This window comes from Solea solea, chromosome 9, assembly GCF_958295425.1.
Source record: "Solea solea chromosome 9, fSolSol10.1, whole genome shotgun sequence".
NCBI lineage: Eukaryota > Metazoa > Chordata > Actinopteri > Pleuronectiformes > Soleidae > Solea > Solea solea.
Genome location: NC_081142.1, coordinates 3861638 through 3883569, shown reverse-complemented (window position 1 = coordinate 3883569; position 21932 = coordinate 3861638). Strand labels below are relative to the sequence as shown.

Genomic DNA, 21932 nt, shown 5'->3' with positions numbered 1-21932 from the left:
CAAAACGAACATACCCAGTTAGCTACGCTAGCCTAGCTAGCACGGTTAGCTTCGGTAAAAGTACGCCCGGTATTTGCGAACAGATCGGCGATCTCGATACATTTCGCCGTCTGTGATTAGACCGATGGTGAGCTGGACAAATGAGAGATGCTTTACAACCAACGATCGTCTGACGGGTAACGCTTGTTAAATGTACCGTATGCCGTTCGGCAAAAGCTAACAGTAGTTGCTACTGTAACGTAAAGCTTCGGCTGCTTTCCTTTGTGCTGTGCGGACTCTGAGACCGATGTTTTCTGTAGCTTCTTGCACACATTCAGGCTCGGTAAGCTTGTGTTTGTGTTTCCAAAGTCCAAATGACATACATTTACATTTTTGAACATGAAATATCAGCTAATGTTAGCCGAAATCGAGGAACGGCACCGCTGCCTTGTTATCTCAAGGTATATCTGACTTTGTTGAACATTACTGAAGCTCCCACAGTACTGAGAGTCTGAGCGCCCGGTTTGTTTATCTTATATCATAATCGCCTTTATAAACGAGGCGGGGCAAGCTAATGAAAATCAAAGTCGTATGTGTATATACATTCTTTATATTACACTTTGTTGATCAGCGCCCACACTTGTGTATTGTTGGGTAACTCGAGTGCGATGTGTAATACACTCATTGGCCAATGGTACTCCTTGCTATTTGGACCCCCCTTGCCTTCATAACAGCCATAAAGGTCCAGTGTGTAACATTTGAGAGACTGTTTTAGCAGAAAATGACTATACTACCCATAAGCGTACTTATGTATGTGTACAATCGCTTTAACATTATTGTCATTTGTTTTTGTGGCCCCAGAATAAGTCTTTTGTATGTACTTTATACAGGGGCCTTGTTTTATGGAAGACGCCATCTTGTGCTGCCTTGTCTTTACAGCAGCACAATCAGGCAAATACTAGCATGCGTTCCACAAATGAAGTAAAGCAACATTTCTGGTATGCGAAGGCCACCGTAGTTCCCTGACATGTTTCAGAAAAGGGACCTTTAATATTACATGGCATAGATTCCAGATCTGGCGGCAGTTAAGTCCATTTTAGCTCAATTATGCGCTTTAAGAAACCCGTCTGAGATGATTTCTTATATGGTGCACTATCCTGCTGGAAGTAGCCATTAGAAGATGGGCATACAGTGGTCATAAAGAGATGGACATGGTTAGCAGCAGTACTCAATTGTGGCATTTAAAGGATGCTCATTTGGTGCTGAGGCCCAAAGTGTGCCAAGAAAATATTCCCCACACCATTGCAGCGCCACCACTCTGAACATTTGATACAAGGCACTGAAGGCAGGATGGATCCATGCTTAAATGTTGTTTATACCAAATTTTCACTACCATTTAAACATCATTCATCAAGACAACTTTCAAATATTCAATTGTCCTATGTTGGTGATTTCAAAGTCACTGAAATAAAACTTCTTGTCGCTTCTGATGCTCAGTTGGTTTTTGACCATGTCTAAATGCCTTAATGTATCAAGTTGCTGCCATGTAATTGGCTGACTAGATTTAACAAGCAGTTGTAAAGGTGTACCTAGTAAAGTGCAGAGTGAGTTTACATGCATGCACTCCCATATATTTTCCTCAAATTAGAGATTAGCATGGGTGGTCGTATGAATGGAAGGTGTTCCCATGAAAAAAATGTATCCTTTGTTTTCCCAAATTAATGGACTGTCACTTTACAACCATAGTGTGTTTTATAAAGGCAAACACATCATTGGCGTTATCTTGAATTTAGTAGCTCATGTATTTTGATAAAAATTAACATAATGGGCCTTAAATACTAACTTGATATGCATTATACTCCAATCTGTCAATCAGTCAAACTGGTAACTACCCCTAATGTGGTTGTTTTTTTTGTTGACTAGGCGAAGCTGTTAAGCAATGGGTAAAAATAGTTTTTAAGTAACTTCATTCAAAGCATATGGATGATATACCTCAGTCTGCCACAACATCAGGTTCACTTACCAGTTTTCGTATTGTGAATAATTGGTGTGTGTGTATAACATATAACATACATATACTAGTATGTGTTTTTTTTTTGTAGTTATTCAGAAAACAGGACTAGGATGGAAATGAAAATAGCCCTTAAAAGGCTGTAACCCCCCTTCCTTTCCTGCAATTTTCACTCTTTAGTTTCCAGATCGTCTGTTGCCTGCAGCAAAGGCTAGTTAAGCCCTGTGCAAGCCTTGACATAGTTGGTTGCCATGGTGGCTGGCTATTTTTCTAATTATGTCATTTCCTCCTAGTTGATGGAAACTATTTGGTGACTTTAAAGTGAATGATAAGCTATAGTCAGATTTTTAGTTGAGTGGCCTTAACTTGGCTATGTGGTCAGTGACCTTGGAGTAACTTGCTGTCAAATTCCTCTACAGAGCCAGTAGACTTTAATAGCGAGGAAGAAGCTGTTTAAATGGATTTAAAACTAGAACTCCTTTTTGTTACATCTTTCTACAACCTTTAGTGATGAAGTTTAGTTCACAGCTATTCACAAAGGCATCCCTGTGAGTAGTAAATTTGCTTTCAGATTGCTGTGTAACAATCTTTTTATTTTCCCTGGGAGTTTGTTTGTACAATATGTACATTTTTCACAGCTGCATTTGGACAGACAGACTTGTATGCCATAATCAGTTTTGGGCATTGATGTCTGCCTCATATCAATGAATTTAGAGCAAAAATGGTGAGCTCTGAACCATCCCCTGGTTTTTTGTGCATATGTGTGAACATTAAGTTGCGTGTTTGTGCTGCCCTGGACCCCCCCCTGCCCCTTCTAATTTTTCACTCTGCCGTATGTGATCTGACACATGTGATGGCAGTCTGCCCTGCAGGGACTGGGGACACGAGACACACTGGATCTGTTATTTCTGTATTTAAAGCTAAAGAATGATACACAGGGGGTGTTCCATATAGAGCAAGATAAGCAAGTCAGTTAGTTCACGTTGAAAAGAAATATGCTCTTAGACTATCATAAATGTTTTTCATTGCATTTAAATAACAATAATATTTATCACTGAGTGTCATGCTCATCTTTGTTTGAGATGTTGAGTTGACTGTTGAGTTTTTGACAAATTCCCTGATAGTGTGACCTCAAACAGCTGTGACCCAACCATCACTCATGCCCCTTGTTCTCTGGCCTTCGTTCTCCCTCTCTGTCTCTCACCCCTTGCATTTGCTAGCCCTTTTTTTCTCCCCTCTCCGATTGGTGCCAGTTATAAATCTCATTTATGGCCTGTGGGCTGATTAGAGTGAGAGTGAAAAAATGTGGAGTGGAGGAGGGGTTCTAGGTAATGCATTTGATTCAGTTCCTGCGTTCCCAGACCCTGGCCCTCATTTGATAATAGTTTATGTATTAAACATAACATGTATGTTTCATCAGAAGAGAGAGAGAGAGAGAATGAACAAATGAGGGCGAGAGAGCGTGAGAAAGAGACAGGGCATGAGACCATGATGTTAACGTCTATACTGTGACAAGAAACTAACCAGTCCTTTATGAGTATCTCATGTCGCAGTGAGTATCCAGACCTGAAGGCACTGTGGATGTTTCCTAAGCCACATAGGAGCCATTACAGCTTTGTACAAGACGAGTGAAATGCAGGCAAGCGTGCCACTCTCTGGCATTCCTCACCTTGTTATCTTATGGATTTTTGTGGAAGAAGTGTGTCAACATCGTTGTGAGAAAAGTAAGCACTGATCTTACAAATGACTCTCATCCAGGAAGGAAACGTAAGAGAAGCATGTGTCTGCATTGATGGCTGTCTGAATACTGTGTCTCATTGTTTCAGTTATCAGCTTACATTTCAAGCCTGACCTGTGTGGAAGGAAAATACAAACAGTTATTTGAAGGTAGTTGTGTGTGTGTTGTTTGCCTCAGTCTCTCATAGCAGACACGAGGACCCACAAAGTTGTGTTATTTTTACACAAGATGAGAATTTCAGATGTGTGCTGCTGCCATGTGACTGGGATTACGTGTGAAGGTTTGATTGGAAAGGGGAACTGTTTTATTTCCTGTCTCTGATTACAAGGAATATTCACTATTCTCCTTCCCTTTATTTAGCCTTTTGATGATTATTTTAGTAACTCCACTCGTTTCATTTCAATTTAGGGGAGAAATCACTAGTGCAACTCAGACTTTCTGCAAAACTTTTTTTCTTTTGCCATATTGGTGCACAACTCCTCGCAGTTATGATCAGAGGGGAACAGAACTTAAGTGATTTCTTTCTAATGTGGGTGTTTCTGAACTGAAAGGTGAATGTGGTGAACCTTTTTTTAAAAACAATGCCATCTCTACACAGCCCACTCATTGACCACACATGTTGAGCAAAGCCTTTACTGTAACAACAACAAAGTCAAAGATAGAGGCAGTTAAAGTGAAACTCTGACCATGGCTATGTTATCACTGGTCACCTTTAGTCCCTGCTTGGTGTGAGGGCCTAATATTAGGCAATTCTGAGTTGACCTGTTATCCAGCACTCCTGCTAGGAAAACACATAAGATACTGGATGAAGGCCATTGTTATTGTGTTTGAAATGGAATAATGCACTTCCTTTGTGCCATAAATTGTGTTGTCATTTTTCCATGACAACCATGTCCAGGTGGCCAAGAATATAATGTATAATACTGTGAAAGCATGGTATGTAGGGGAACAATATAAATGCAAATTATATTGTATTTCTATTGATGTTACACAATTACTCACAATTACTTACAAAAGTGTTATAGCTTCAAGGGATGCTATTATCCATTGTTTTTGTGTGTTTACTGACAAGCAGTGGTGTAATTGTTCAAGAATACGATACCAGTCTCACTTGATACCATCAGTCAGCTGGCCCTTTGCTCAAGCCTGCAGATGAACTGAACTGAACCTTGCATAGCAAAGTGGCACAGACAGACATAGACAGTCTCCCCGACGCTGTGCATGTGCTGCAATATTCTCACGCCTGCCAGAGAAGTGAGGTCAGTCTGGGAGGAATAGAGCACTGTCTAGATTTGAACAGTAGAAGGGGCAGAGTACAGAAAACTGAACCTCTGCTGGCAACGTAACTCACAGAATTTCAGTCCTGGGTTTACACAGGGCGACATTAGTATTACTGGTGATTTTATACTAGAATTAGAAGTATCACAGGCTACTTCAATACTGAGATGCAGGTTTGCTCCAGTTCCCAGTATAGATTACCTTAAGTAGGCTGTTACATGGTCAACTGGACTTGCATTCATATTAATTAGTGTTTTTGTATTGTGCATTGCACTCCATGTCGGTAGTCCAGATTTTGCTTCTCTGTACTTCGTTGGTTGTTTCTGAAATGTGTACCTGATAGCTTGTGCCTGGTGTTATCACTTGTCTCTGAATAACCACGACTGAGAGACTTTTATCAGGGGTGGGGATTCAGAAGCAAGCAACCAGCTGCCTCCAATCAGCAGCAGAATTCAGATGAGGGTCAGACTGGGTGAGAGGTAACAGCCAATGCAGTGTGTTCTTGCATGAGGAAGGGAGAGAGCAGAGTGAATAAAATTGTTAAATGGGGACATGGAGCACTGTTGAGATTTGAGCAGCACAAGGGGCAGAGTAGTTCAGTGGTAGAGTGAGTCCTTTTTCAACTCAAAGGTTGTGGGTTAAATTCCTGCCTCCAGTTATCTACATGATGACGTGTCCTTGAGCAAGATACTTAATCCCATGTTGCTCCTTCCCAGCAGCATGTGAAGGGGTATCAAAGGTTTGTGATTCATACTGCTGCACATAAATGTGCTGTATGAATGTGTGAATGGCAAAAACCTGCGTAAAACAGCTTTAAATGGTCATCAAGACTAGAAAAATTGCTTTAGAAATACAGACCATATACCATTTACCATGGAGATGCATAGTGGGACCTACACGTGGCAAGACATGTTTATTAATGGAAATAGAAAAAAACAGGCGGCTATTACTAGAAAGAAACAGAGTGATAGAAAGAGGAAGTAAGTAATGTAACTGAGTGAATTTCAAATAAACCTGAGAATATGTAGTAGGAGGGTGACAGGAAGGCAGAGGATGACACTCCACCTTTAGAGCATCTCACAGCCCAAATAAGTGCACTATATTATTATGGTGGATGAATATACAGAAACTCATGCAGAAACTTTTATTTAAATATCAAAATGTGTGAGTGAGGCCAGCTGTTTACCTATCTAGTCAATCCAGACTAATATAGGGTAGAGAGCTGCTCACAGCTGGCATGTGTCATCATCCCTCTTTTCTGAGCAAATTAGATGACGTACGAAAATGGGGGCAAAGAGGCAGCTAAGTGGATCGTTCTCTCTTTGATCTAGTGAGCTTTGATCTATTTCTGGTGGGTGCTGGTGTTGGCAGTAGAAATAGAGGGATTTGGTTCCAAATGAGTGTCATCAAACCACCGTAAACTGGAGTCAGTAATCTTTTTCTTATTCTCTGCTCTTTATACCGCTCCGTTGTAGTCATTATTGTCACTGTCCTTGCTGCTGTCACCTGTCTTTGCTCCTTGGCTCTTTCTCTCTCTCATTTTTTTAATTATCACAATATGGCCATCTCCTGAGCCACAAGAGCTCATTTAAGTTCTCCATTTATGGACAAATGATTTAATGTCCCATTCAGCTGGTGTTTGTTGGCCCAAAGATACTCATCATCAAGGTAAATGGTGCTGAATAACCACTTGGAGTGTAATGATGATAATCTAATGAAGATTAATTGTTTTTTTTATGTCTTTGAACTGTCCGTGCCTTTCAGTTGGACCAAATGATTGTTCATTTTGTTCTTGTCTGCTGCAGTTCAGAGCCTCTTTGATAAATATTTGAGTGGGTGAAGTAACAGTCTCTTAAGACTCTTGTTTCCATGTCTCATTTTGTGATAAAACAATAGATTTAGTTACACAGTGATTCAATCTTTATTCTCTAGCCATCATCTTATCCAGTTTACTGGGAGATTTAGCCTGAAATGGATTGAAAAAGACTGAATAGAAATTCTGTTTGTGGGGAACAGGAATAGACCGGGAGCTAATGTATTTGCCTTTTCATACATTTGTGCTTATGGGTATGCATTTTGCATGCATGTATATGTTTGTGAATGTATACACCAATGCATGTATATGTTTTTGTGTCGAAAAAGTTGGTGATTAATAATGTAGCTTGTTTTGAATGACACAGCCTTGTCTTTTCCAGCGAAGTAACTTGTTCCTTTTATGAATATTTCATCACGGTAACTAATGAATCCAGCCAGGCTGGGACAATCATAACCAACTAACAGCCCCCTTGCTGCTCTGGTGTGAAGCAGCTGAACCCTAATTATTTCTAACATGATTACTGGTGATGTTGTATACTCTGACTGGTGATGAGTAAGTGTTGTGCGTTATATTAAACAATAATCATTCGTCTGATTGTTAGGAATAAAAAAAACAAAGGAATGCTACTTCAGCAGAGAGACACGTGCCAATAGATTTACATTCCTGCACGGTTACAGTATATGCAAATATTATAAATTAGTAGCTGTGTTCTTTTCATGGATGGATTCTTGCCGTATGGCCTCTTGAACATGAGAAGAAGCAAAATGACCACAAAGAAACTTGAGACAACGACAAAGGGAAGCAAAACAACTAGAAAGAGATGCTAAACTAAATCAAAGAGCCCTAAAATATCTGCAGAGACGTGCAAAACAACTACAAAGAGAAAAATCAGACCTATGCAGTACTGTGCAAAAGTCTCAGGCAACCACCAGCTTTGTTGTTTTTATGTCTATCAAATTCTGGAAAACAATTTCCTTCGGGATAATAAAAGTATTCTGATTCTGTGATCATTTGCATTTGGATTGGAATGATGTGACTGTAAGTTCGTCCCCTATATTGTCTCCCATATTTTATGGACCTGATCTGGTAAAATGATTGTGAAATTATTATTATGTATGGTCATTATAGCATTGCTTAAACAACACATCTAATGGTGGCCCCTTTTTTGTCTGTCATTCCCTCTTCCCTTGGCATTTCCTTACACAGGCTATCCACATATACACTGCAATGACTGAAGATTCAGCTGCATAAAAAACAGTCATGTTTGCACTAGACCTGTTCAGCAAGTACTGCTGTCCATTATTCACAGAGCTTTTGACTAACACAAAGGTATAACAACACATGTAATTATTATATATGGCACATTGACATGGTTTCAAGCAGTGTCACGCATACAGTAAGTGCAACATCAGTGTAGATTTCTGCATTGGACAAAATGGAAGTGAAAAACGACTGAAATGCCACTGTTGTAGATGTGCCACATGGGTTTTTAGATTATGGTTAATGATAGTTAAGCAAACCTATGTTGATAAATACACTTGGATGTGGTTAAAAGAGGTAACCCTGGTTTTCTGCTGTAGGGCTTTGTAAACCATAATATGTAGCCAATACGTGGCAAAGGTCAACCGATCACATGCCTTTATCTCCAGCCTCCAGACCAATTTCTCATGCATGCTAAAGGAGGGTGGGTGCGTGGAGTTTGAGTTGGCCCATGTTCCATTGCAGAGGAGGCAGCCACAAACTGTGGTCACAGGGTCATTTGTATGGAGTAGATCACAAGGACTTGTGCACTCACAGAAGCAAGAACTCAGATCTAGCAGGAGTTTTGGGAGAACACTGAGAGGAATTTCTGGTTGGCCTCAATTCATTTCTGGCAAGCTGATTGATGATGACTTCTGAACCCATCCCTTTCTGGATGAGTCAGAGTGTTTTGACTTGGAGACAGATTTGCCTGTATACCTGGCAGAGGTTGCTTAATCCTTGTTCACACTGAAATTTGCAGGTATACCTTGGATTGTTGAACCCTGGTCAGCATGCAAGAAGGAGTGATTAACACCATTCCATTCTGTTCAAGTTTTGTTTTTACCCCTTCATGGATTAAAACAACGCCATCATCATGGAGCTCAGTCACCGTGCTATGGTGCATATTATCTGGATTGGATTGTATAGATTGTCATATATCTTTCATTTTCACATAATTTACTCAATAAGCCCCTCTGTGTCAAGGCTCTAGGTATGACGACATTCGCCCCAAGGTTGTAGGCTCTGGACACCTTCATAGCCAACACGCCCCCACCCCCTTCTGCGATGTGTGGAAGGCAGAGACAGAACCTAGATTTATGACCTAAATGTCTTTCGGGTGAATTTGTGCTTGTATGTAATGGATTCCCTTCTATTACGCAATCAACCTCATCTAGAATTGTATATCAGCAGTCTATTTTTGGCTAAGATGGCACACACGTTTGTTCACCTTGTGATCCCTAATCGTGACTTAGCAGCTTAAGGAAGTCACACTTCCCTGGATGATCCCCATGTGCCCTGGCAGCAGCTAATAGTCAGTAAAGGCCACCAGCTCACAACCAGGGAGTCTTTAATACCCAAGGCTGCATTTTAGCCTCACTTCACCTCATGTGTTTGCTAGCTAGCACTTGTTGGGTGCTGTAACCAACAAACTGTGAGGGACTGTGCATCTTGTGTTTTTGAAGTGACAGAGCCGTTTTGCTTGTTAACCTCTGTCTGGCTGACAGACACAGGGTGACTCACACAGACAAGATGAACCAGCGGCCCAGGAAAGAGATATACACTACCAGTCAAATTTGGACACACCTTGAATGAGGTGTGTCCAAAACTTGGTAGTATATACACACACACATATATATATATATATATATATACACACACACACACACACACACACATATATATATATATATATATATATACACACACACACATATATATGTGGAAAAGTTGTTTCTACCTCAACTTTATGGCAGCCCGTGGCCAAGTGGAATGGGAACTGGGCTTGTAACTGGACGGTCGCCAGTTCAAGTCCCCACCAGGTCAAAAGGGTTGGGCAAGGTACACCTTCCCCAGGCGCAACTCAAGTATGGCTGCCCATTGCTCCTAATTCTAGGATGGGTCAAATGCAGAGAAATAATAATTTCCCTAAGGGGATTAATAAGATTTAGATTTACATCTCTGTGTTTGCAATTCTGTGCATTTGGCTTCTTCAGTGCATAGTGAGTGGGCTTTTTTAAACATTCTACAGTTACTGCACATGACATGGCCTAATCCTGCACAGAGCTGTGTTGGCCACCCAGAGAGCGGAACATATGGAAGGAGGCTGCACAAGAACCAGCAGTAACCTTTGAAGTAATTAGCAGATTTAACAGATTACGCTACAAAAGAGTCTCTCTCCCTCTCTCTCTCTGATACAGGCGATACATTCAGATATTATCCATGTAGTTGTTTTAAATAGCCATGCATAATACTAAAAAGACTGATGTGTTCCTGCTGATTTTTGTTGAATGAACTCCTTGTGTCCACTGTGCCTCAGCGGTTCTGCTTCATCCTTTATTTTTTGTTTTCTTTCCACCGTAACTCCAAGCCTCTCCTTTACACTGAAGGCTTTCTTCATTGCTCCCGTCTTCCTCTCTGTGGAGGTTTGGAGTAGCGGGGTGATGCTGATTTACTGGAAGGAGATATCTGGGTCCCGTCTTACAATGATCAGAATCGATTATCCTGTGGCTCACTAGGATGAGTGGGAAGTGGGAGGGGGTCGGGTTAGGAAACGGGGGACAGCAGAAAACAGAAATTTTTCTGTTGCTAAGGAACAGTGACCGGCATCGTACTGGAAGCTGTGGGTGGTAGGGGGAATGATGGATAGGGCATTATGGGAAGATGCTGGAGAAAACAGCCTCTTGCTAAACATTGTGTTTATCGTAATGCAATTCTGGAGTATGACATGGGGCAGTACAACAGTATATTCATTATGAAGTCTAATCAGGAAAACAAGGAACTGTAACATTCATTGATAGATTTACTTTGTAAAACATGTGCTGCTACTACTACTACTAGTACTACTACTGTACTCTTGGGCAATTATTCAGCTTTTTCAAATACCCCTTAATTCCAAGAACTGCTGTCACATCATCATGACAAACATGTTGATCTTTATCTTTTTGAGACAACAAGCTCAGTATCATAAATGTCACAGAAAACCACAAAATTCTACTGAATTACACAATAAATGAGCAAAGTTAGGTTTCATTTTAGTTTCTTACACTTGCTTATCCACTTACACACCTGCGATCTGTTAGTGTGGTTTTTAACTTGTATAGATAATACATGCTTAACCCATTTATCTTAGCTACATACATGCATTTAGCCTTTGTTATTTTTAAAATTGAACTGGATTCTAGGAAACCTTTGTCCTTGGGAGAGAGTTGCTTTCAAGAACATTTTTTGCAGTACCAAAGGGAGCCTCACAAGGGTGCAATACACACTCCCTGACGACCATGAGCTAAGCTGCTTTCATGTGGCCCTTGAAGACCTGAATCTGGCTGTACATATTGAGAAAATGTCTCGTATTCTTTTGCTTCTTTGCATTGGGCTTCCCCACATTTACTTCACCCTTATCTGGACAGTATCACACTGGCAGCCTGAGGGTAAAATGGCCTCCCTTTGTGTGTGTTGGCTATGTGAGTGGTGAATATGTTGGGTCAGGTCTCTCTTACTTGCTCTCTCTCTCTGTAATACGCACATGCACACTCCTAGACACACAAAGGCCCTCTTATTTAGACCTTTGTGTACTCTATTAGGATTTATTACCTTAGCTTTGTCCCCTGTGAATACGTCTGGCTTGTGTTCAATACTGGTGGCAAACTGGAAGAAGGAATTAAAAAAGGTGAAGGAAGGTAATAGTTTGATTAGTTTGGAACAAGGAAACAGTCAAGGCATTACACACATGTACATTGTGGACATTTAAATTAATCGATTAATCTCCAAAACGGGCTTTGTGAGACAATTATTAAGTGATTTCAAAGAAACGGAAATCAATAGTGTTGCTTTAATTTTTTTGTAAAATTTTGTTGATTTATAATCTGTGATTGTAAACTAAAGCTGACTTCATACACATTGGGTAGTTATATTTTTAACAAAACTTACCATGAGCCAGGAAGCAGAACAAGTACAAGCTGCCAGGTTTTGACTCAGAGGGTTTTTTGTCTCTGTGTAAAAACTGAATCAGGACAAAGGAGGTCATTGTGGCCAGTTTCCCAATTTTAGGTCAGTGTATCTACTTGACATTAAATGGGATAAGAGATGTAATGTAAGTTTAAAGAAAATGTAAACTACTGTGATTGTGATGTCTTCATCCCTGTTTTCATATAATATGTGTAATATCTAAATGTACTGTATGTATAGAGAAGAGAGACTATAGTGGGAACCTTGTTGGCATTGCAGGAAGCTTCCTGCCTTAGAAAGTCTGGACAAACTTATCATTATATTGGACACCCACTGCTTCAGTTGTAAAACACATGCACACAGAAAAGGCCTTGTAAGTGCGTAGTATGTTAACTACCTGATTATGCTTTAAAGTTGTGAAAATATATTATATTTTGCTGCTGAAGTGTAACACCCTCAAGTCTAGGGTTTCAACATTTTTACACCCCATATGTTTCACACTGTCGTGAACTTCCTGTTGTTTTAATTGGTTCTCCAATTAATGTGGAAACTTCAGTGAGGTCACACGGCAGCCACTTAATGAGGGCTGTCAGTCTGTAAAGATTAAAAAGTCACACATTATATTCTATTGCCGACTTATGCTTTCGAAGAACTCTGACGTGATTTGTTTTGTGTTAACTGTTTGTTTAAAGATTTACTACACCTTTTAGAATTAATACTACAATACCTGTTCCAAATAAAGTACTATCTTCTTTCTGTATGTGAGTGTTACAGCTCTTATTTGGACTCAATGCTTTTTTTTTAAATAATACAGTCATGCAGGTGGACTGTTTGAAGTTTTAGATAGGGCGCCATTTAAAAGAAGTGGAATAAACCATATTTATTTAAAATCATTATAGTTTTCCTTACATTGATGTCTAGCATTTGCCATTAATTGCCTTCTCTACATGCTATTGTGTATTTTTTTACTATTTTGATATTATACTGATGAGGTTTGTACAAAAAAAGGGTATTAAGAACTTCACTTAATGATTAGTTTTCCCTTCTATCTTCACTGTCTTCCACAGGTCATGGAGAGCTTTTACCCTTGTTAGAAGTACAATCTAGGACAAAGCCAGCACGTGGGTGAGACTGTGCGTAGCCTAAGGCAGCTGGTGGTCATGTGCAAAGCTGTGGTCTGATGCCCACTCTCTCGTCAGCGCTGGCCATGGACGGGGAGAACTACCTGCATCCAGAGGGCCCTCAGCTGGACAGCAGCCTGTTCTCTGCCGTCTCCCCTAACATGGAGGTATATAATTGTTTTTATTTGCATCCACACACTTAAAGCGCCAGTGCATAGCTTTGGTTGTTTTATGTTGTTGTAGTTATTGGTATTATTAATGAACAGAAATATGTTTTACATTGTTTTCATGCTGTGCCCTTCATCTGAAAATGGACTTGGTCAATCAAAACTATCAGACCTGGCTGAGATAGCAACAAAAACAAAGTGAATACTACTTGTAGTATTGTTGCGCGGCACAGCTGGTAATTAATTATTTTCCAATCAATTAATGAGATGTCTAACCCAAATTTTGTCTTTCCTTTCTAGTGGTGTCCGGGCATGCAGATATGTTAATGTGCTAAAGGTTTAAGATAAGGTGTCTGCTATTTGGATTACTGCAATACACTTATTTTCCAAGACATTTGTTGGCCCTCGTGGTGCTTTTGGGTTCAGGTCTGATTTAAAGTACCTTTTTATAAAAAGAAAAAAAGTCTCCAATGACCTGGAGTGTCTATGCCAGTGACTGAGAGCCTAGGCACGTAAAAACTAAAAGGATCTGCCTCTCTGGGGGCCTCCAAGCATACATGTTTTGTAATGTGGCTAAAGTGCACTGAAACAAAGAAACAAAACAAAGTGTACTCAGACACTATCCACCTTGACGCAGAGCTGGCGTTTTCCATGGTAACTGGAGAGCGATTGTAAAGTTTTAACTTGTGGGAACATCACCTGTTTCACCTCAAAATGGGATGATGTGGTCATTCCCCTGTCTTCTTCTACACAGTATGAAAGTAACACTAAAAGTGTCAATTGAACACCAAATTTTATCACTAAGAGATAAATTGACTCTTTAACACTGTCTGTAGTTCCCAAATAATAACAAATGTGAATAATTAAATGTATTGTTTTGAGTGTTGCTTTAACACTGTTTGATTTACTGTGCATTGCAAGATGGAAGGACGACCTAAAGAAGTCATCCTTCCAGCTAACATTTACCCTAGCATATTTAGTCACTTTATTAACTCCAGATGGTGAAGCTATGAACAATCTGAAAAGCTCCAAGGCGTAGTATCAGTATATACACAGCAACAAGGTCAGTTGCGTTTTGTTTAAATTGGTGGAACACAATGTTATTTATTCAGAGCCAGATATAGAACCAAGGGAGAGCCTTATTAGTGTCCTACATCACCAAACCTGGGTTTTAGTTTCCACATCAGGTGAAATACAAACTGCAGGATGCTCATGCATTGCAGGAACAGCTGCTGCTGCTGCCCCTGTGTATGGCCACGGTAAAGAAATGGTGTTCTGCTGCTTCCACTTTGGCTCCATCATTTGTCCAGTAGAGGCTCCGTGGATATAGGGTGGATAGTCCATTGCTTTCAAGATTGAGTGTAAGCTGTGATGTCATCAGTGACAGTGATTTAGAGGGCTCAACTAGTTGATTTAAAAAAAAAAAAAAAAAAATGGTTGTGTGGACTGTTCTCAAAATACTGCACAGTGGAGAGATGATGGCGCCCACCGTGGCCTACATATTTTCTGTGCTGTAGTTTTTGTTGTTTATATATAGAGCCTGTGTTTTTCATGTTTAGTGTATTTCTATTGCTATGTATTTCCACGTGTGACATGTGTTCATTTTGTGTGTTTTAGAATTCAATATATGCGCCCTCTGGATCTTGGGGATCCTTTTCTCAGCAGCCTGGATACAGCATACACTGCCCTATGCAATCTGGAAACCAGTAAGTAAATACAAACTCCCACGTCGTATAATTCCGTTAGCTAATGTTGGCGGTATATAAGCTGAAAAAAAAAAGTGATATACTGTGCACTTGTGCATATGACAGCTGAGAGACTTAAAGATAAAGTTCAATAACAAATAATACGCTCAGTGAACAGACGGTCTCCTTTAGATTGAAGGCTGTAAACTGCCTGTGCAATATATACCCACAGGACTTGTGTGATCAACACAATTGTCCAGTTCTTCTGTTTGTGTTGTGGTAGTTTTACAACCGTTCTGCCTGTGGTGTTTATTTTAGACTCATGTATTATTATGTGAGATCACCACACCTGACACAACAAACAAATACATTTCTTTCTCTTGCTGTAGGGCACAAATTAAAGTGGAACTTTGCAAGTCTGAACACTTTTTTTGCCTTTTTCCCCTCTACGGAGCTCCCCCTATAGTTTCAGAGTACATGTTTTAATGACACCATTGTAAACATCCATCCATTGTCTACCACTGTATCCTCACTGTTGTAAAGATTCACAGCTGATGCTCCCCTCCCCCCTTCTCCTCTCCTGGCCAAGTGCATTTGTTTTCAATGAGCAGCGAACTCAAGCCGTGGAGTTATGTCCATGCCATTCTGCATGCTAATGTTTTATTTAATTCAAAAAAGCAAGTCCGATGTTGACTTGCGTGTAGCCCTTTGCGCATTTAGACAGTTTTTCACTAAAATAATGCTATGCCTTGATATTATAGCTGGTATAGCTTTGTGTGAAGTACTGTGAAGCAATTAGTGTTTCTCGGGAGACCTCCTGATTCCGAGGACTCTGTGTCGGCAGCCATGATCTTGCAAAGTTGGTTTTCTGCTAACAGATGGAAGGGGGGGTGGAGGCAGCCCCCAATCTTCCCACAACAAGCCATTTAACCCTCACAATGACTTCGAAGCTGTTAAATTAGGCAAAAATCCTGCATAGTTCTGCTTGAAAGACATTCAAAATTATTAAAAGACACACTGTTGATATTACACAGGACACAGCAGCAACAAGATTTAAAGAACAAAAATATCAGATGACTCTTAACTGAGTAGACTAAATGCTATATTTGTGTCCATTGCTGGGCAGTTAAAAATGTACTATGGGGCACCAACGCATCTTAACTTTCATGATTGATGTAGATTCATTTTAAAACGGTCTCATTTGTCTTCTTACATTGGCTGAACTTTTATTGTCAGTGTATTAACCCAGTATTGCACTGTTGACACCTGGAGTGAGCAAATACAATCAAATCAATACCTCAGTTCTTAACCGGACACTACCCGGTTCACTTCATGGGGGTGGTCTCTTTTATCTGCTCCCCTTCATTTCCTGTCGTGGGTGGCCTGGCGTCAGCCTTACCAAGGGAGTTAATCTCAACATCTTGCAACTCCGCTCTGTTGTTATGACCAATGAGACTTTTTTTTTCTTTTCTCGTGTGTGTTTGCATGTACATGTATGTCTTCAACGACCTTGTAGTTTAGCAGCAACTTGTCAACCACATGGAAGCAGCTACAATTCTTGTCAGTGTCAGTACGTCATCCGTTTTACGGAGATCACAGCCCAGTACGCAATTAGTTTTGTTGAAAGAACAGAAACCTGGCTACAGTTCTTAGTAGACAGGAATTTCTATTAGGCATGAAATGATCTTTTCATATATTTTGGAGCCCCACTAAGATATTATGTGGATTAAATTGAGTTTTTGATGGGTTGTTTGATATCTAAATAGGTGTATTTATCTGTTCTTTATATTTGAAAGAAAATGTATACTTTTTTAAAGGGCAAAACTAACACAGAACATAACAGAGCTAATTCTGGAATATGTGGTCTTTTGTGTTGTTGTTGGTGAACATTCAGTTCAAGCATCAGGTGACGCAAGTGTGCAGCATGTGGTTTTCGGGTTTGCCTGTAGTGGAATTTTCTGACAACATGAGCCCTATCTCACTCTCCATCTTACAATGTACAGAAATGATTGATATCATGTGTCTGTGGTTAACAAACAAATATCATCTCGTGTAAAGACCCCCCTCTTGAAAGAACCATGTCAGGGTGTTTGCTCGGTTTCAAGTTCTGTCAGTGAATCTTTTGTTCTAATGTGACTTAGCATACTTGTGCATCACTCTGATCATCAGACCTCTGTTTTTAAGTCTAGTAATCATCTATTCCTTCCTACTTGGGGTTTTTTACATGACAGAAAGATACAGGGGAAATCAATGTGTCTTTAATTTCATTTTATTCACATCTTTAAACGTGACCACCTCAAACACATCCTTTCATCATTTGCTGCTTTTATCAAACCTTTTTACTGCTGCAAAGGTGTCAGTCAGTAATAAATGCTTGTGTGTTTATCTACTTTGGTTATATCTGTATGGTTGTGGTGAGACGGGTAAACACAGCACATGGTGTACTATTGCTAATCAAGCATTTATACAAAGACTGCTTATTCAGATCATATTCATATTTAATCAGTTGATCACACAAAAAGACTATAGCTTGTGATTATTATATTCATGCCAGATAAACATACTGATTGTCCTCTATTAAAGGGAATGGAATGAATAGTGAAGGCAATTGGTTTCTAACTTTGCCTAACTGTTCCCATCCAGTATTTTGTTGTATTATCAACTGCACTGAATCAAAACTGGTGGTATATTGAAGACCACATAAAACCAGAGTGTACTGAGACATGACCAAGACTTGTAGTGACCAAGGCAGAGGCAAGATTTAGACTGGACCACTATATTTACAACATGGTATTGTATTTAATCTGTAACGAGTATTTGAACATTCATTTTATGTCATAGATGAAGTTGTTAAATGTCCCCTCTGTTTAAGGCCGGTTAAAGCAGCTGACTAAAATTGAAGGTCAATCTTCACTCTCTGTTGTCATACCTCTAAATCTTTCTCCCAAGTGAGGGAGTGGCACTGTTGTGTGTAGTGTATTCTATGATAGATGCAATATGCAAACAAATTCATTGTGGTTTAGGAATGCAACAGATAATTTGGCTGCATCTCTGCTCTTGTCTTCATGAACCTAACATTACGCCATACAGGGTGGTTAGTGGTAGCAGCTGATAGTGGAGACAAGAAATTCTTAACTTGAATGACCTACATTAGTGTTAGTAATAAAAGTTTTTCATCCAGTCACAATAATCATTCATATAAATAAATCTGTTGTGTTGATTTGCCTTGATTTAAGTCTGGTCTTGAGACCTCTATGCCAGAAACAGACGAGACGGAGTAAACAATGTGTCTGATACCGAGACGAGGCCAAGACCTGCCAGTCTCTAGCACTGCAACGCTAAAGTCTTCAGCCCAACAACATCACTAGTGGCCTTCTCCCCCATTGATGTTCTGTGACTACACCTCAGCAATGTACAACAAAAAAATACAGAAAATGCAACAATGCTCAGTTTGTTGTTACAAAAATACACTGGGTTTTTCTGTTGTGCTCATGTTTTTTTCACGCTAACAATTATTGCCAGTGGGAAAATAAGACTCTGTATTTTGGGTCTTTTGAGCTAACTGCAGTGTGTGTGGTTATGTGTGTCCCACACAGCTTAGTCTGAGTGTTTACAGAGATTTTCTTAAGAAACAATAGAGGTGAACTTTTTAATATCCCTTCTCCAAAGTTTAGCCGAACCCACTGCCTGCCATCTTTGTGTTATTCACTGTTGCCTGCAGCTGCACACTGGGATATTCCCCTGTTTTATGACTCAAAGTTCACTTTTTGCACACTGCTGCAAGCGTCAGATTTATATTTCATGGCTGAATTCACATGAAGCAAGAGTTGGTCCAAGGAATCGTAGCAGTTGGTTATTATCTGGTGTCACCCTTGCAGTACAGTCTTAGGTTATAAAATAGATGTTCTAGTAAACAGCTAATCACTGTGGTGTGATTTTATTTCTCACGATTCAAATTAAAGTCTCATTTTTATTTAAATGACACTAACACGAGCTTAATACTCTTTCTGTCTCCACAAATAAATTAAAGTAATGAATTTGCCCCACACATACATAATCCCTGCTAATGTAAAGTGTGAAGAGTAAATAACTTGCAGTTATTTCATGATAAATTGCACCATTAATTCTCATTGTTGAATCTTATTTGTTTGAAATACACAGTAGTTCACTGATACTCTTATGTCAGTATGTTTTCAGCCACACATAAACAAAGGTTCATGTGATCATCTGCAGACTGTGTGCTATCAGAAGGCTACATGTCACTCGTTGCCTTTGCCAGGAGCCCTTAACTGGCTTATGCTGTTGGAAGGTAGCTGATGCAGACCTGCCAAGGATTCTGCTATAATAATATCACTGTCATGTCACTGCTAACTAAAGGGCCATGAAGGGGATTTCCACTGTCGATGATTTTTACTATTCATCTTTAAGAGATCTAAACGGGTTCTTTACCAGAAGGATCTCATGACCATATTTTCCCCTTATGATTATACAAGAGGACATGTCTTTTTTTCCAGTGTGAAGGCCAATATTTGAATGTCACACAGCATGTAACCTTTTTATTTGCATGACTGCAGAAAACAACAATCACTTAAACTTGCCATCAAAAACAAACAATAATCCACCAGTGATCACTGTCAACATAAAACCAAAAGGAAAAAAAACACACAGCCCAGTTTTACAGCCCAGTGATATTTATGATAATCTAGGGAAGTCTTTAAAACATCATTAAATGATTTAATAAGCAAATGTAAAACTAACATCTCAAGCTCATTTATTCCAAGAAGGAAACAAGTTAGCCACCACTGTCACTTTACTTTTACACATTTTGCACTTAGTGGTTTGTTTTTACAGTATTTTATTATCATAATTATTATTGTTATCATTATTATTATTATAAGTAATTTTATTATTATATCTGGTCTTACCGACATGTTTAAGTTATTTTTAGGGCAGGTGCAATATTCTTCTCTTTTTATTTGTTTCTTTTTTTATATTGCGTGACTTTACGTCCTTTGTTGGCTGTCTGATGTCTGTCTTGCTGTATATTGTTCTGCAGCTGTTGCAGCAAGTATATTTGATATGAAAATGAATCGTTATATTTTGAATTTTCTGCATGTAATTGTTCTTAAAAAGAAATATCAAAGGGTCCATGGTTTTAATAGACACGCTTCAATATACTAGCTTGGGGCTGCCCTTTCATCCTCTTGGTGTGTTTTGAACTTAAATCAATCAGTCTCGCTGATCTCTGGCCTGTGGTTGAGTATACAGAGCCAAATCCTATGAATAGGTTTGGCCAAGCTCATTATCTCTGAGCCGGAGTCCTGACACTTGATTGGATAAGAGAAACACGTTCCACCCTATGGAGGTTTACTTTTGCTTTCATTTTTTGTGTAGCTCCACCACTGTTTTTACTGTGGGTTTGCTGTGTTATGAGAGTTGTACTCAGCCAGAAACTGAAAACAGTTCCTAGTCTGAGATCTGTAGACGTGTGCATTTACTCTGGGCTGAAGGGAGAATGTTAGGAGTTGACACAAGGTGGATGTTGGATCTTCACTGCAGGTCGGACTAGTTCTTACCTCTCTCCTTCTCTGTCCATGTCTATTTTCCTAAATGATGATACATCTAATGTATTTGCATTTCTTCTCTTTGTATGATTTGCTTCTTTGGTTGTTTAACACTTACATATACATTTTTTATTTAGTTATTATCACTAATTGTCACCGTTATCTTTCTATTCTATAATTTAAGTAATCATTTCAATGTGTCACCAATAAAGGGCTCGTATTAACTAGTTAAGTGGGTTTTTTTTAGTTTTACACCAGTTATTGTTATGAAAGTACTGTATTGCTATCTTATATTGTTTTGACTTTACAAGACAAACATGTATTACTGTAACAGCAACATATCTTTTGTTGTGAAAACACTTTAATGTCTTATGCACTTTGACAATTGCTTTGTTGTGTACCCCTCATTTCTCTTGTGGAGAAGCATATTTTTGTTTGCAACTGGCTGTTTTTAAGTGTATGAGGTTGAGGAACATAGCGTGTTTTATTTTTTTTATTTTTTACCTGGCTAAGTAGCAATTTATCACATAAAGTATCTCCTTTTCCCTCCAGGCAATACCACTTTAACAGCAGCACTACCACCACCACTCCGGATGTGCACATGGATGTGTACTCGGGATTCCCTGACGTGGACTTTTCCAGCCTCAACCTTCCTAGAAATGGAGATTTCCCCCAGGTTGGTGTTAAATATCTGGTATTTTTATGCTTGCATCAAAGTTACACAGACACACTCAGATTTGCATAGCCAGAAAAAGTCCTAAAGAGGTACACACACACATTCTGCAATCCCAACAAGAGCAAACATGAACACCTTCAGCCTTCCTTACCCTACTCAAACACAAAGTAGCACACCTCCCACCCTCTTCTTTCATCTCGTCCTCCGTGAGCATTGGGCTCAACATAATTAACCAAAGAGCAGCCTGATTAAAGCTTAGTGTTGTCTAGACGACTGCAGCAGTACCGGCCCTGTTCCTGTGAAGGCATGTTATTAATAAGACACTATAATTTGAATTTCGTCTAAGCTTTCCAAAATGCATCTTCAGATATCAGTTTTAATTATCAGTCATGCTTTGATTAGGAAGTGAGATGTATTTCCAGAACATAATGAAGATGTGAAAATGTTCTTCAGCCATTTTTAAGCTTCTTTGCATAATTTGGTGTCTCTAGGATTAACCATCCCACAAGGGATACAACTGTAAGAGCAGGACATTTATTGCAGAACGGGAGATGCTTAGAAATGCACAGTCAAATTAAGGTGCAGCCTTTAGCTCACTTATGTATTTACCCCACCCACTCACCCATCATTTGCATTTTCTATTTCTGCGTCCATCCAGCCAATTCCTTATAGTTGCCATTGTATGAATAGAGCTAAAAGTAATGACACAG

General features: G+C 39.5%; 1 protein-coding gene across 7 annotated transcripts in view; it reads left to right on the top strand.

The window, feature by feature from the left end:
* The window catches only part of sbno2b (strawberry notch homolog 2b), a 63093-nt gene that overhangs the window by 674 nt on the left and 40487 nt on the right, over nt 1-21932 (top strand). For 5 of the 7 annotated variants that reach the window (XM_058638647.1, XM_058638645.1, XM_058638643.1 and 2 more), the window contains exons 2-4: nt 13077-13297; nt 14915-15003; nt 21099-21222. In XM_058638647.1, the coding sequence (XP_058494630.1) occupies nt 13190-13297; nt 14915-15003; nt 21099-21222 (321 nt within the window). In that variant the 5' untranslated portion in view covers nt 13077-13189. Of the gene's footprint in view, nt 1-46; nt 177-6653; nt 6675-13076; nt 13298-14914; nt 15004-21098; nt 21223-21932 lie in introns of those variants that run through there. The other 2 variants (XM_058638641.1, XM_058638642.1) reach the window with 2 other exon arrangements.